This window comes from Pyrgilauda ruficollis, unplaced genomic scaffold, assembly GCF_017590135.1.
Source record: "Pyrgilauda ruficollis isolate IOZ18807 unplaced genomic scaffold, ASM1759013v1 scaffold7, whole genome shotgun sequence".
In the NCBI taxonomy this organism is placed as follows: Eukaryota; Metazoa; Chordata; class Aves; order Passeriformes; family Passeridae; genus Pyrgilauda; species Pyrgilauda ruficollis.
In genome coordinates, this window is record NW_024528821.1 from 370,615 (window position 1) to 387,694 (window position 17,080).

A 17,080-nucleotide genomic window follows, 5' to 3' on the forward strand; every position below is an offset into this window, starting at 1 on the left:
TGAGCCTTTAAAAGAAAAAGTTTCTGTTTGGAGTGTGGAGAACTGTAGAGGGCAAAAAGCAGCTCCATCAACACCAAGAGTTTTGCGAAAGCAGAATCTCAGGACACTTTGATTTTGGTATCTAAAAGCTGCAGCTCCAGGGATTTATAGAGTGCCCTTCCCCTTCAATTTCTGATTTTAAAATAAGCATACAATAATTAGAGAATGGATTTCTAATGGATTATCACTCCAATAAAGCACAATCCTTTACAAAAATATCTTTCAGTGATCTGGACAACTTGGTTTAATATAAATTTAAGGATGAAAGCCCAGTTTCCCCCAGGCAATGATTCACAATTGAGGAGCCATTAAATCTCTGGCACGTGCACAGAAGTGGAGTTCTGATCATGGAATTTTATTCTATGGAATCTTTACACGATTTTTTCTCCTGTATAATTTTCCATGTGCTGTAGACTGCTGCCAAAGCTCTCTGTCCCCAGCCAGCCAACACAGGCTCTTTCATCCTCTCCTCCTTCCCTGGCCCCAGTCCTCTCTGGATCTTCTCAGCTCTGCAGCACAATTTCAGGGATGTCTCAGGGTGCAGAACAGAACAGAGCTCCCTCCTGGGGCACAGCTCCATCACCTTTGGGATTCAACCAAAACCCAACAGAGATCTCTGACCTGAAGTCTGCAATTAAATGTACAAAAGTCCATTCTATACAATTTACAGAATGTATGTTTTGCAGGAAATAAAAACTAGGAAAATAAGCAACTGGAAGTTTTTGACTGTGCCACAGCTACACCTCTTGCATGTCACTCTGCCTCCCCTTTGTGCCATTTATCAATTTCCTCCTTTGGAATGCACAGACATCTGTACACTTCTGTTCACAGAATTCTTACTGCAACCCAGTATGAAAGAGTCAATATAATCCTGTGTCTGCTCCCATTAGGGCTTTCCTTTGTAAAAAGGAATGAAAATCTGAAGGTAGAAATAAACTGTCAAAGAAAATTGATATCGTGCTTTGCATAACACAATTTTCATTTATAATGCTCCAAAGTTCTTGTATTTTAAACTATTAACTTTATGAAAACTCTGCCTTAGTCCAGACCAGTAAAAATAGAAAGGATCATTTTCCAAAGGGATTTGTTTTGTTTTTTATTTTTTTTTTTTTTTACTGACATCAAATAGTTGTAAGAGAAATGAACATTGTGCAGTAAAACATGACACATTATTAGGTGCTTTTCAAATTCAATCCAAGCAAAGATTATACCTAAATAATCCTATAGTTATCACCTGGAACACGGTGAGCATTTTCACTTTGCTTTAAGATGGATCAAAGAGGAAAAAAAAAAAATAAAGAAAAGAAATATTATGTGATAGGAAAGGGAGTGGAAAGCTCTTTAAAAAGCACTGTTGAGTCTGGCAAGACAAGAGATTTAATTCTTTCTGTACAAGGGGGAAACAAGGAGAGAAAACCCCTCTAAAGAGCAACAGCAAGGTAACAAAAAATGAGTCCCCACAGACCCTGAAAATCCAGCTGAACTGGGTAAATTCACCATCTGGGGAAGTTCACAAAAGCTTTCATCAGACATGACTGAGGGCACACAAACACAAGGTTTTAGGTTAGCTCCGAGATTCAATATTCCGATAAAAATAAAAGGATTTTTCATGAAGATGAATTACTAACACTTCTCTTCCATATTTTTTGTCTCTGTGTACTGCCTTTACCTTTCCTCCCCCAGGCCTGCCCACAGGAGTTTCTGTGAGCTTCCAGCACCCTCCCAGCCTTCCTTTCAACCCTGCCCAAAAATGTTCAGAGTGCCCTGACGTCCTCAGTGCATGGCACCTGCACAAACACGAAACCATGGAATCAACACTCACTACAATGCCACCCTGAAACACAAAATAAAGAGCACCCCCTTAGCAAATATTCAAATTAATTAATTGTACTTTATGAGGAACATATTGTTAATACTGCAATTCCTGCTGTGTTGACTTTCTGGATTTTTATCTCATAAAAAGGAGCAGACAGTGCACAATTCATCCTGCCATAAACCACATCCTCCTAGATGCACCCATTACTCTTTTTCTCCATTATAGTGGAGACAACCTCTCCAAAACTTTTCCTCACACTATTAGGTCTTGATTCCTGATCCACAACCCTTCCATTTTTTTTAATTTGCATGGGAATTATTTGCTGATTTTTTTAATCTGGTAATTTAGCTGACAGACTAAACTTTGTTACAGACTCTCTTTGAAGCAGGCAGATAAAAATGGATTTCTTACCAGCCCCTGAAGACCCTGAATGATCCCTCATCCTGCTGAACATTTTGTTACCTCTCATCCTGCTGTGCTCACACCCTTAAGGCAGCCTGGAGTCTGAGGCTGAGCTTGTCTCAAAGCAAATCAACAATTTTCACATTACTGGTCAAGCACTGCAACACTGACTTACTAACAGCTCCCTCTTGGCTTATACCATGTTTTGTTCATAAAAGATGGAATATCTCATGATCAATTATGCAGGCCTGGGTAGAATTCTTTTCCCAACAATGAACATTAAGATATTAAAATACATAGGTATAATAAAGGGAACAAAGCCAGGTACCAAGCAGAGTACTGTAAAAAACTCATATTATGATAAAAATAAACATCTGGAATCTTGCCAGATGGGACCTGACCAATCTAAAGTTTTTCAAATTCCATTTCACCGAGCAACATGCAGACTACATCAAATTAAACAATTCACATGAAATACCTCAACAGCACGTCTGTTACTTGATGGTTTGCAATAAAAACAGACTAACAATTCTTTGGATGCTTAGAGCACCACAGAGGAAAACACAGAATTTCAGTGTACCTTATGGAAAATCTCATATTTGGAGTGATTAAACCCCCCTCCCCACACAGAATCACCCACATTCATCCCAGAAAGCTTCACCACGGCTCGTTAAAGCTGAGAAAAAGAGGCTGTAAAACAAAGGCTTGAAATGATGCTGTGGTGCTCTGGTTGAAGATAAACCTGCTGCTCCACACACCCCACAAGGAGCCCTCGTGATTCCAGCCTGACTTTTGCAAGTTCCAGGCTGAACAGAAGACAGGCTGGCAGTGCCTTCCACCAGGATTTCTCACATCCCTCTTAGAATTTACTCAGGATAAACAAAGCAGAGGGCAGAAAAATGCTGGAGACCTGAATTCCTCAGCCATCTCCCAGCACAGAAATGTTCATGTTATCCTGCCTCTCAGCAGGGAGACTGGACTTGACCAAGCAGAAGGAGATTAAAGTTGTTTTTCCACAAGGTTAAACTCATCTTTAATTGGGAAATATCTAATTCTACCAGGGTTACAGCTTAGTAACCACGCACGCTCAAAGCACAAGAGGAAATGAAGGAAAAGCATTTCCCTTTAAATGGCCAGTGTAAAAACCTGCACAGCAATTCTGAAATTAGGTTTGTAATGGGATCATGACAAATTGATTGATTTTTTTCCCCACTAATTTGGAAAGATGAGTATTTGGGACAATAATTAGCAACATTGCCATTTAGTGGATTAAATAACAAACCAAACAACAATGGTTTCAGCCACGAGCAGAAAAGGAGAGCCATTCTATCAGAACAGCAGAATAATTTGCCTTTTTTCAGCACTATATTTTTATAAGTTAACTTTGTCCAAAGACTCACAGCATTCACCTGCTGCACATCCCAGCAAACACAAGGGGGAATGAGCTGCAGGTCTGGAATATTTAATATTTATCTGCAGCAGAATCAGAACATTTAACCTCACCTTAACTCAATTATATCCACTGACTTCCATGACAAACATCCAGTCACACCAAATGTGACACCAGTTGTGCAATTATTTCAAAGCTCTTTTAGTGGAGGCATTGATTTATTTATTTTTTTTTAATTCCAGGGTGAAAAATCAGGTAAATGAAAGGATTAGTAAATGCCACAGAGGACATTTCTCAGTGGAAATCAAATTGAATGGCAACAGTTCTATCACAACTGTCAGTGAACAATGGGCTCTCCAAATAAATAAACAAATAAACAAATTTCAGCTTCTGGGATTGTTTGTGTGAGTGTTGCTGGGCTGCTCAGGGCTGACATTTCAGAATGTATTGCTGATGTTGTTCCCTCTAGCTGGCCATATTTCTGACCCACTAATTATCTTATTTTTAAACTTTTACCTTTAAAAAGGCAGCTCTGCACACACAGATCATTTTATGTGCTGGGGAGACACACTCCCCAAAGACTAAGCAAACAACTAAAGTACATTTGAGCTCAACAACATCAAATACTGGTGGTTTTTCCCCCTAAAGCTTAATAATGTCAATTGAATAAAAGTAACTAAATATAGCCCAAATTGCTTGTAATCTGATTTTTAACTTGGCTGGGTCAGTTCTCCAGCAGGATTCAAACTGCTGAAATGCCACAAGCTTAAACAATTAGCGATGCAAAAAACAGAGAACAAAAATTCTGTTTATTCACTGATGCCCTGAATTTTCCAAAAAAAAAAAAGCCTCTAGTTTGGAAAAGAAAAGCAGATTATTTGTACAAACTAATTCTTCCTATCTACTATCAGTGTGCTTTCAGCAGGGGGATTTTCTGGCAGTGCTGATGAAATCCAGCAGCCCCTGGATGCCTTCTCAGAATCACAAGCACCAGCAGTTAAATCAAATGTGTCTTGGTTGCTTTGGCAGCCCCATTTAAATATCAGGCGAGTGTTCAGAGATAAAAGGTTTTTAAATGTAACCTCTCAGAAGATGATACACTGTCAATTTCCTTCTCAAAAGTGCATTTTAGGGATGCTTTACTTGCATTTGGGGCAATACAGAATAATGCAAATCTGGGGCAGGCAGACTGGGGCTGTCAAACAGCCAAGCAAATCGTTGGGATCTCCAATCTAATACTCAAATCACACGTTTGGCTGTCTTAGAGCTACAAAAACCCAGAACAGAGAATCCTAGATGCAAAATTTAATGCACCCATGTGAGACCTTCTCCTTTGCTCATGTTAGCCAATTTGCATCAAACCATACAGAATAGGTGGTTCAAGAAGAACATTTGATTAACTCATTATTAATGAATTCAAATTGACATGAGGCTGTAGCAGGGCAAAAAAAAACCCCAAACTTCTGGTATTCCTGGCACTTAAATAAATACAGGCTCTGCTTCAAAAACTTCCCTGAAACTTGAACAATTTATGTACTAAAATGAATTACAAAGCAGATGTACAGCACTATAAGGATTGCAATTATTGCTTTAAACGTTTTCCATTTAAATATAAAACCCATAAAACTGAAGACTCAACAGTAAATAAATCATTACTTTCCTGAGCTGTGCCTTCAACAGGCACTGCAAAGTCTTTTTCTTCCATTTAAATTAAGAAGAAAATAGTTGTTTCTGTATGAAGGTATTAGAAAGATAAACTAATCACAAGTTTATTTTTTAAGAAATAATTTCTCATACTTAAATGCAAAAATTACAAAGCCTTAAAAAATCAATAGCAAATAGAAGTTTCCTCCCACTGCTGGGTGCTCATTATAATTTATTGATATTAAGCAAATCCCAAAGGTTCAACAAGTTCATCATTGTTTCATCTTAAACAGCTGCACCTTTCTGCTTCCTGCCCCTTAAAGCTTGTTTTGAACTGTGAGCAGAAGAAATCAATTTAAACAAATGTTCAACACTCTAACAAAACACTCTGATGACTTCTCTGATGTAACAGCAACTTAAAATATAGCATTTTTTTTTAATATTTTTTACTATAAAAATATTTTTTATAGCAAATAAAATCCATGCTCCCTCCAGGAGCAGGAAGGTAGACTTCTCTCCCTACACAATACTTAGGAAAATATTTTCTATGCATAAATAACTATAATTCTCCTTTAGTCAAGACTTGCACTTGCAAATAAACTCTTTTCAAATGGCATTTTTGCAGCTAGTGAGACCAAAAATTTATAAAAATACTGCAAGAAAAGGCAGATATACAAAACTCTTCTAAGGTTTAAACATGACCTGAAATTTAAAAACCATTGAATGGTTCCCTCTGCCAGTTCCAAAGCCCTGAGAAATGCCTCTACATTGAAAATCACATTTCAATACACCCAGGCAGAAGGTAAAGACCTCAAATGCAGGGACACCCACCAAAGCTCCTAGAAATCTTCCCTGGGGGTTATCTGTGAGAGCCCCCTGCTTCTGAGCACATCTGGATATGAATGTACATTTTCCTGCAGAACTGAAGACACTCGCCCATCCCAAGCTCCAAAACCAAAACCAGGCTTTCCTGGAAAGGCCATCTCCAGCCACCTGAAGGGAATTCCTGTTCCTGGGGAAGAGTTTTACAGTGACTGCTGGGAGCCAGAGAGGAGTTTGAGAAGAGGATCCATGCTCACCCCGAAAGAATTCCCTACCAAGGTCATTGACACAGAAATCAAGAAAGGAAGAAGGAGAAATAAGAGAAACCTGCCTGTTCCAGTGAGCTCTTTGTTTTTGTGACCAATAAGTGTAAACTGAAGAGTTTTGTAATTCCGTATAAAAAGCATGCAGGCTTTAAATAAAACCAGTTTGAAGCCTTCTGAAAATGGGTTGTGATTGTCTCAGCTAGGACAGCTCCCTGAGGAGCCAGGAGGAAATCCCAGGGGCTGGGAGATGCCAGAGAGCTCCTGCCATTCCCACTGCCCCTGGGGCTCTGGAGTTGCTGTCCTGGCACTGACAGGAGCACAGCTCCCACCCTCCAGGCTGCTCAGATCCTTTGGGAGCAAAGCATCAAGGCTTTGGGAATGTTCCTCTTTCCCCAGGGGCTGCTCTGAGAGACTCTGCAGTGCAGCTCCCAGAGGAGAATGAGCAGCTGACTTTAATCTGAGCATCCCCACTGCATCCAAGCCCCCAGACCTGTCCCCAGATCATTTCTGTACAACTGAAGTGCACCAAGTGAGGAAATGAACCCCTCGTGTTTCGGTGTGAGGCTGTAATGGTTGTTAGAACTGGGAGCACAAATGCACGTCAAGAGAGGATCCATGCCTGTCAGGAAGGCAGCTCTTTTATTCCATGAAAAGGATTCTCTTCTAATGAATGGTGTTCCTTACTGGAAATTAAAATTAGTTCACAAATTGCTGCTGTTCCATTTAATGATAAGATGAATGCACAGTGCTTTGAATTTTTTTTATCTGCAGTAATTTTTGCTCTTTCATTCATCATTCCCTTAATTTTGCAATTCTTTTAAAAAAAAGCTTTGAATTCTTCACATGTATGCAATCAGTTAGAAAACCCACGTGGCAGCATTGATTGCTCTGGTAGGCAAAAGATTTCAATAAGTTTAGGCATGTTAATGTCTCTTATTAGGGTAAATGATCAGCTGAAAAGCAGAAAAGCCACACAAGGTCTCCATTTATGAAGGACACATTGGAGGAATAAATTCATATCAGGTATTTTATAAAACATACACAGCCAAAGTTATTCCTGTGCAGGGAGCAGGATAACAAAAATCATGAACCCAGTGACCAAATATGTGCCCTTGGAACAGCATTCAAAGCTCCTGTTTATAGCAGGAGCTACATATATTATATATATTTCTAGAGGAATTAATTACTTTCCAGAGGAATAAACTTTAGTTTGTGTGTGTGTTGGAAGAGAGAAAGAAATTATATTTATTATTCATGTATTTATAGTTTTAAATCAATATGAATGTTAACTCAGTACAACTTTCCATTTGTTCCTTCTGAAATTGCTTTTCAATTCAGTTGTTTTTAATCTTTGTTAATAACATTTCCATTTGAAGTCCATGAATGAGAATACCCTTCTCAATCCCCAACTAGACACCCATGTTTTAACATCACTGAAATCACTGCACACACCTACAGCAAGCAAATATAAAATTCAGAGTTCTGCACTTTGGAAAAATCTTCAATTAGAGGCACAGACACTGAAATAAAACAAGGAGTGAAAGCCAGACTTAGTCTGTAATTACTTTTCTAAACTGTTGAATCAGACTCCCCAGTGCTGCATGCAGCAGGGCTAATTATAAAAGGAACCTCTCCCACTTAAAGCTGAATTATTTACAAATTGATCTTCAGGTAAAATACAATTCCAGTCACGGATCAGATCATGGAAAAGTTGTTTCAGGAATCACACCTAAGTTATTTAATATAGCAAGAAATTCACAGAAGGACTATTTTAATCCCTTTATTTTCTTCAGTCATACTGCAGTGAGATGAATAACTGTATGTGCTAAATAAAAAACTGATTAAGTGAAGAGAAAAATTATCGTGCTTAGAAAATCAGCAAGAAAAAAAAATGCAAAATGAAAATGCAGCTAGAATTTCTATTCATCTTTTTGTCACTCACAGCACCAAAAGCTTATTTGTTAAAAAAAGTTGGAAAAACTAAAATGACTCAAATTGTTTGACACAATTTGCTTCTGTATTTTGAATATTAATTTCATTATTACAAATTCATATTATGACTGGTATTTTTCTTGTCACTGGCCTCCTACATGAATCTGATACTCCGAGCAGTATCTATCACTCTCCCATCCTCTGAATAAAGTCTCATCCACAACTACTGGTAAATAACTTTGTTTATGACAGGAATGAGAAACTGTGCCTTGAATATTATAATTGCTGCATCCCAAAACTCTACTGAGACATTTCAAGTTTTCTCAAACACTCAGAGAGATGTGTGGCCTGAAATTCTGTAACTTTCTAATCTCAGGATGTGCCATCACTAACAAATCTTCAGGCAGCTGAGGAAATCAAAGAAATACATACTGCAGACAAGGGTGTCATTCTTACACCCTCCAAAATGATTCTCCAATCTAATAAAAAACATGGGAGTGTAGAAAGCCTCAACATATTCAGCGATAAGCAGAAACAAACTGGATCCCTTGATCCGAGGGGAGATGACTTTTGAAAAGAGAAGCAGAGCACTTATCAGGTCATCTGTTCATTATGCAGACACAAATCCCCAGGTGCAGCCAGCCCCTGCCTTGCAGCCTTATCTCTGCTCCAGCCCCCCAGTGCCAGGGCTGATAACAGCAGGGAGGCATGCACAGCTCTGGGGGCAGCTCCAGGGGCTGGAATTACCTGGAATCAACAAGCCAGGCTGCCCAGGATCCTGGGAATAATTCACTTTCAATCATTCCATAGGCTCCTCCTATTTCTGCCAACACAAAGAAACATTAGTACTTTTTTTTTAAACTCTTTTGCATTCAAACTTTTTCTTCTCTACGAAATTCAGGTGACATGCTGCAGAGAGAAAAATGTTAAATATTATCTACTTGGCTCTTTTTCCTCACCAAACCATCTGAGTGATGCTAATCATGTCTGTAAGTAAACACATAGGCAGTAAAACAAAAATACAACTGAACAATCATTTCTGTAACCTGGAAAGCAGAGCTGTCAAATTTAACAAGAAAAAAAAAAAAAAAAAAACAGTGGTAAAGGTGCATTTCATAAATTGGTTTAATTGCTGAACAACAGTGGGGCCAGCATGACAGAATTCAGCCTCTGATGGGGTGACAAGGCACAGAACAATTACAGGGCAATATTGAAAGATTTTCTGATGTGAATGAAGCTCAGAGAAATAATAATGAGCTTTGTTTAATAGCAGAACTGATAAAAGTGATTATCAGCAACTCTCTGAACCTTGCATGTAAGACAAGGTGCAAGGGAAGATGGAAGGAATAAAAAACAATTTTCAACTTAGTCAGGAGTTGTCTCCCTTAAGCTACTTTCAGCAGCCTTGTCAGAAACTTAAAATAAATCCATACAGAGGAGATGTTAAATATCTACTTGCGAAATTCTGTCACTGACTCCATTCAGATGGTAAATCCTGCAAAAAACTGACTTTGCACAGACACAGCAGAGGGGAGAAATCTTCATTACAGCCACCTACCAAACGTGCTGAGCGGCTGTGAATGGATCTGAACATCAATCCCCTCCTTTTTCTTTCCTCTGAAAACACCAAACCCACGAGTTCTGCCACGACTTCTGTGGCAGCAGAAAGGAGAGATCCCACAGGAATATCTGAGCTTCTAGAAATGCACAAAATGCCCTGGACCTGGCACCCCACTCCAAATGCTCTCATATTTCCACACAGAGCTGGGATCTGAGCACAATAAAAACCTGGGGATTTCTTTTTTTTTTTAAGAGCTTTTTCTCAGTTTTTTCTGCATTTCTGTGAGCTTCTTGTATCTTCAGTAGACTTGTTACTTTAAAGTTTTGAAGAAAAGGAAAGCTGGATATACAAAAACAAGCTAGACAGACATCATAATAAAGTCCCTCCCAGATTTTACTTAAAGAATCCACAGTTTCTATTCTCTACAGAAATTAAAGGATATAACACTTCAGAATGAAAGCAAAAGTAAATATTCCTCTAAAATGTAAAAAATGTAACTTAAAACCATTAGCAGAATTAATACTCCGCCCTTCAAAAACCACCACATCTGGAGCTAAAATAATAAATATATCAACTTTACTGCTGGTATTTTTCTAAAATTGATTCAATAATTCTTCTCAGACAGAAAAAAAAATCCCCATACTGAGTTTATGGCTGCTCAGTGCAACTACTTCCTCCAGGAAAGCTGTCTGGGCACCCCTAGAAAATCTGATTATTGATGCTCTCTGTTCTCTGCTTGCTTACATTCACCACGTCCACTGATGCCTTTGCTCTGCTCTAGAAGAAATGCACGAAAAGAGAATTAAACCCCATTTTGAAGCGCTGCAAAGACCCCAGCAGAGGATCAGAATAACCAGAATAACCAGTGGGGACGTGCCAAAAGGATATGCTCATCTTCTCCACAAACTTGTCGTGCTCGTCCTGGCTTTTAGGGAAGTTCTCAATGTCCTTCTCCAGGCGCTGGATCTGCTGGTTCATGGAGTCCAGGTTGCTCTTCAGAGTCTGGGCTGAAACTAAGGGAAAAAAGAGTTTAAAAATTGATTCCAGAAAGGGTGTCAGAAGAGGAAAAAACAATGGCAGTATAAATAGTCTGCAAGAGAATGATTCCATTAAGTAGATTCATATTTTTCTGAATTACAGCTCATAAAAAATCCTTCCCTTCATAAAAATAAATTGAAAATATCTACTGTAATATACCAGATCATCGTATTTAACATTGAAATGTCACCACTTAACTCTACCATTAGTTCAAATTATTAAATTTCTATTTAAATTTATGGTAAAAATTCCAATATTTCTAATATTATTATTTCTAATATTCTTTTAAATCTAATTCAAAGATTAAAAACTAACTAGAGTTCAAAGAGATTTCATCTTCTTAATGCATGTACTTGGTTAAATGAATGATCTTATTAAGGCACATTTCTGTTACAGGAATGATTTAAAGAATAGACACGGGGGAAAAAAATTAAATATTTTTTCTTATATTGAAGTGACATTCATTTCTGGGCCCAGAGCTGTGTTAATAGCAAAGGTAGGTGTGAATAATAAAAGCTGCTGATAATCAAAAGGAAGTAAAGGATTCAGAGTGGAGCACACTAATTAAAAAAAAAAAAGAGGGGACTGTAAAGAACTCCTCTTGCTGTGTGACAAGCTATTCTAATGAACAGCACTGTGATGCCAATTTGGATTAAACAACCCCTAACTGATGCACCCTGTGAGCAAAAAATGACTGAAGCAACCCCACAGCACAAAAAATTCCAGACCTGGAGGAAAAGCGACAGAGCCTCTGCAGAGAAATTCCTGGTCCAGATGGAGAGTGAAAACAATCTGAGCTGGAAATAGTGACTTCTATGGCACAAGCCATGAGAACCTCTTGTCAGGCTGGTTTTTATCCCAGAGAACAACTGGCCAAGCACTCCTCTCCAGTCAAAGCTGCCTTTTGGAACCCCGGGCTCTCTCCCATTCTTTGTCTCCTCTTGCACAGCTCTCATCTCAGTTCTCTTAAGGAAAAGCAGAGAATCCCAAGATCCCTTTGCCCCAGTGCAGCCAAAAAAAGCAAACAACTCCTTTTTTTTTTAAGGAGTTATTATCTGTTGCTGGAAAGCAGTTCGCCCAAAAGTTCCACTAAGTATTTTCTAAAGAACCGATTATTTTTCTATTTTCTTAGAAATAATAAAAAAAAAAAAAGTCATGACTACATGAGATTAAAGAAGGAAATTGAGTCACGATGGCCTGAAAAACAGCACATAGGAATTAAAAATCTGGTAAATAAGGGAGCTGTTCCCAGAGGAAAATCAATTTTCTATTCTTTCCAAGCAAGGACTCCCATCAGCCGTAACACCGATTTCACGAGCGTGTTCAAATACATATGGCACCAATAGAGCTGTCTTTATAGCAGCCATTATCTTGATTTTATTTTCAATTTTATCCATTTTATACTGGGTACCAAAGGAACTAATAATCATGTAATCCTAGAATTATAGTGGAAGTTTTTTAAGCTTAACTCAAGTGGGGTGGGAATCTATATTGACCACAGAAACCTTGTAGCTTTTAAATTCACATTTGAGAGCTAACCTTGAAATCAACCACTAAACCACTCTGAATAACATAAATTATCAAAGCCTTTAGGTTCTGCTTGCATTAGTTTTAATCGTTTGATATTATGATCAAAGCACCCATTTTTGCTTGAACTGAACAACTTGAATTACTGTAATATTTTTATGGGCTGTTGTGGAGTTGCAGAGGGGGACAAACAGCACCAAAGGAAAATGCTGGAACTGAAAAATAAATGAGGAGGATGCAAATGGTCATTCTGCTCATAGAAAGAATAGCAGCTGGTAAGAAAATAAGCAACATAACACAAACTTTAACTGCTTGCAACAATTTGAAAATATTTAAATGCACGACCACGGAGCAAAAGTTTATTTTTGTCTGGAATTCAAAAGCGCCAAGAAATTCAGCAAGCAATGACAAATAACTGTTGAACTGTGTGATTAAGATGGATGGAAAGTGTTTTCACTTCTACAAAACTAAGTTCAGAAAGCCCCAGATCAGATCAGCCTTTGAAAGCAGGGAGGAACTCTATCCAAGCAAGAAGGCTGCATCCTCCTAAAGCTGTGCTTCCCATAATTAACTTCTCTATTCACACTCAATTAACAAAAAAAGTTGTAGAATATGCAATTCTGTTCACTTTCCCCCGCCCTTGCCCAGGCAAATGTACAAGTTTCTGCTCAAATAATTTATGCAGTTGTTGTTCTGCAAGACAAATTTCAAAAGATGACAGAACAGGGAACATATATATATATAGACTATAATAAAATATCTGCATTTCCTCCCATAAACCCTTTTATTAGAGATTTACTACTTCAGTAATGTGCAAAGGAATCAACATGAATACCTTCTACTTTCAGGGAAATTCATGTAAATTTCTTCAAACTCTTGCAAGGTTTTAATTTATGAAAGCATAAATTCTACTTGCAGCACAAAGCCATTTCCTTGAAACCATTTGAAACTGCACATCCTGAACAGCCTGTCCCCTGCACTCCTCAAAGACAGAGCCTTGTTCACCTTCCATTTGCCCATCACTCCACAGGAAAATTAGGCATTTAATAGAACTGGTCTCAAAAATGGACACGAAAGGCAGCGTTTGGCCTTCAGCAGCAAGGGCTCTTACTGGCAAAGCCTCTCTGGAGCAGCCATTCCAATATTATTCCACTTAATGTTGCAGCAAGAGAGACCAACCAACTAAATCCAATACTTAAATAACTAATGTCAAGGTAGGAACAGGAGGAAAGTGCAGAAAATGAGGAAAACGTGAAGAAAAAAAAAAACCTCAGCAGCAAAAGTCACCAGAAAAATGCCTTGTGTGTAACCCCCAGACAGACAAGGGTGAGCAGACCCCCCAAAAAAAGGGAAGCAACCTAAAGGATGCCTGGCCATTTATTTCTTTGCATTAGCAAGGATAAAAGGTTGGCCACATTTCCAAAGGAAAAGAAATTAGCAGCAGTGAAGAACCCACCTCACCCAGTCCCTTGAGGACTCCCACCCATGCTGGAAAGGCAGCACCCAAGAAATGGGAAAGCTAGAGAATTCCAAAGTCAGACTAATTTGCTGACACGGGGAACAGAGAAGACAGAGCATAAATGAGTTCAGGAAGAAATGGTGTGGATTCTTGGGCAGCAGGTTCAGAAGGAAGTCAAAGGTCAAAAGCAGGGAGGGAATTTTTCAAGTCTCTCTGAACAAGTGCAGATGTGGGGAAATAGCCTGGAGGAACTTCAGGGTTGTCCCTAAACAGCCTAAAAACCCACGTAAACCCCAAAAACTACATATGGACCAATCCTCATGGCCAAAGAGAGGAAAAAAGCAGCAAAATTTCTCAGTCTGTGCCAAATTGTGCCAGTCTGGCTCTCAGTTTAGCCCTAAGGAGAGGTTGGCTTGCAGAGAGCTCCGAGGTGGACAGAAATGCAGCACCTTGAATGTGAGGACCTCAAACCCCGGTGATAAAAGGATTTGTGAGACAAAGAACAAAGCCATTAGCAGAAGTTAAACTTGTGTTTCAACTCACTGCAGAATCACTGTAACATCCAGAGCTAACAGGAACAAGGTGAAGGGAAGAGTGATGTATTGTCCAGGTGATTCCTGCCAGGGGCAGAGCAATGCACTCAGATCCATCAGGATTGTCTCTGCACAAATACTGAATGCAACCCACTTAATCATGCATCATTAAATCTTGGACTGATTAAAAGATTATTTTGTATATTATTATTTAATTACAGCAGAAAATCACTGCCACTGCAGAGATAGCACAATATTATTCTGACATGGAAGGTAATAATTTCCTTCATCTTATTATTTTCCTTTTATTAATTGCTCCTCTGAAAAAAACCCTCAAACCAATCCTATCCACTTATTTTGGAGAAAGCATTGCACAGTCTGCACGCTAAGGAAGGCTTAGTGAGTGTCTGCTGGAGCAGTTCAGCCCCAGAAAAATGCTCCAAGCAGTTAATCTCATGCTGATGGAGAGCACTAGCTGGTCCCTGTAGCCAAGCTAAGCATTTTGTATTTACATTAATACAGCAACAGGACCAAAGGTCAGACTAATCCCTTCTAAAATAAGATTGCATCAGACTGAGAGTCCTCCCCACAACAAGAGGTGAAATGATACATTTTTATTAGGTGAAGTGCCTCTTGCAAGAGAAATTTAAATGGTCTCTGATCATGATGCAGACCTGGGATGGCCATGTCCACAGCTGGAAAACACTGAAATGAAAGCCAACAACATCAATTACTTCAGTAAGCAAAAGCAGGTCTGCACCAAGCAAATTAACTCGTGGATTTTTAAGTCTAGACAGTACTTGCACCATAACTACAATGTAAGCATACTAATGACTATTTATTTCTTATTGCTCGAGGGCAGATGGAAAGAGTTTTTCACAAAGGAATGAGAGGCAGTTTGGAGGGAAATGGGTGAGCAAGTACATAATCTGCAGGAATTACAAGCATTGATTACTCAATTCATACCAAGTAACTTTTTGTTTGTTAAGACAACAAATGTTTAAAGACCTCAGGGTCAAAGGGGAAGAATAGCTCCCACCTTACTCAGTTAGAGGAGCTGCCATCCTCCTCTTCCAAAAACTGGGAAAGTTTTCTGACACAAAGCCCTGGTGCTTAACAACTAACCCACCATGCAGAACAGACTTTCTCCCTGACACAATCTTTCCTGCACATTTTCAACTTTAGGAGCAGGAGCAGGTCTGCCCAAATGGCAATGCTGAGTTTATATCCCATTACTGTGTACTGGGAGTTGACCTGAGGAACATTCAAAGCAGAATTTTTAACAGACAGATTTCACTCGTGGATGTGCATTTGCACTTTTGATTTGCATGCTGAGATCTCCTTGCCCTGCAGAGGCTCTGCCTGCTCCCAGCACTGCAGGGGAAGGGGCAGAAGGCAGGGACACAGCAGTGCCCCACCTTTCCAGGCTGTGTCCCACCTTTCCAAGCTAACCTTCACCTGTCCAGGCTGTGCCTCACCTTTCCAGGCTGTGCCTCACCTTTCCAGACTGTGTCCCACCTTTCCAGACTGTGTCCCACCTTTCCAGGCTGCTACAGGAACTTCACTGCCCTGGCTAAACAGAGACAGCACCTGAGCATTGCTGTCACAGGGACACAACACCTGAGCATTGCTGTCACTGTCCTGCCCACCTGCAGGCGAGCTGGACACAATTTTCATGTAAAATCCCTTGGAAAAAAAAAAATCCTCAAAGCCTTCACAGGCTGGGAGAACTCACTAAGCCATTTTGCAAAGTGTGAGGCAATCCAGAATCTCAGCCAGGCTCCAAAAGGATCCCTTAGAGAAATTGCAGCTCAGAACTACAGCACAAGAAGCACCTGTGAGGTTTCTGCTTTCCACCTCTCATGTGCCAGATTGGGCAAAACCTGCTTCAGCAATTTCAGCTGTGCAAGGTGGAAATGCTGCAGATCTCTTTGCTAAAACCCGGGTTTTTTCTGCTGCAACAAACTGTAAAACTTTTGTCTGACAGAAAAACGGCTGCTGCTTATGAGCATGTTTTAAATTGCTGTGCTTCAAAGTGACAGCGGCACAGGATGTTTTAAAATATTTCCCCCATTCTAAAATGATGCCATTAAATCACAGTGAAGTACCTGTATAAAATCTCAAAATTAATATTTTATTACGGTATTTGTAATAAAAAGTACACACATATTTGCATTCCCCAGTGTTTCCATTGCTAATGGCCTTTCTAGAGAGATGCCTCCACCATCAGAACCATGTGCTTGCAAATTAATGAAATAAATTCCAAAGTCCAAGTGAGTGACAAATCTGTGCTGTGCTATTGGTATTTTTCAGTCCTCTGCACAGACCTAATTCATCCCCACAAGGCACCTTTCACTTGATTTTACTTTCAACACCACTTTAAAAGAACTATCAAGAGGCACACCTTGATATCAGGCAAAGAACTCAGTTATTACTGAAAGAGACTAAAAATTACAGATATTTATATTACATATATCCCCCTTTCCCAGTTAATCTCAATTTGCTGTGACTCTGCACAGCCCAGTGAGTGCCACTGCTGGAACAGCTACATCAGGAATGTGATATCCACCAGATAAAGACATGGCTATGGCTTATTTTAATGCTTTATTATTTACAGGCACAATGGCTGAATCACAATCTGGGATGTAAAA

General features: G+C 39.3%; 1 protein-coding gene across 1 annotated transcript in view; it reads right to left on the reverse strand.

The window, feature by feature from the left end:
* DIAPH2 (diaphanous related formin 2) overlaps positions 1-17,080 on the reverse strand; it is a 168,715-nt gene that overhangs the window by 76,754 nt on the left and 74,881 nt on the right. The window contains exon 24 of the mRNA XM_041485318.1: positions 10,761-10,885. Coding sequence (XP_041341252.1) covers positions 10,761-10,885 — 125 coding nt within the window. The remainder of the gene's footprint in view (positions 1-10,760; positions 10,886-17,080) is intronic.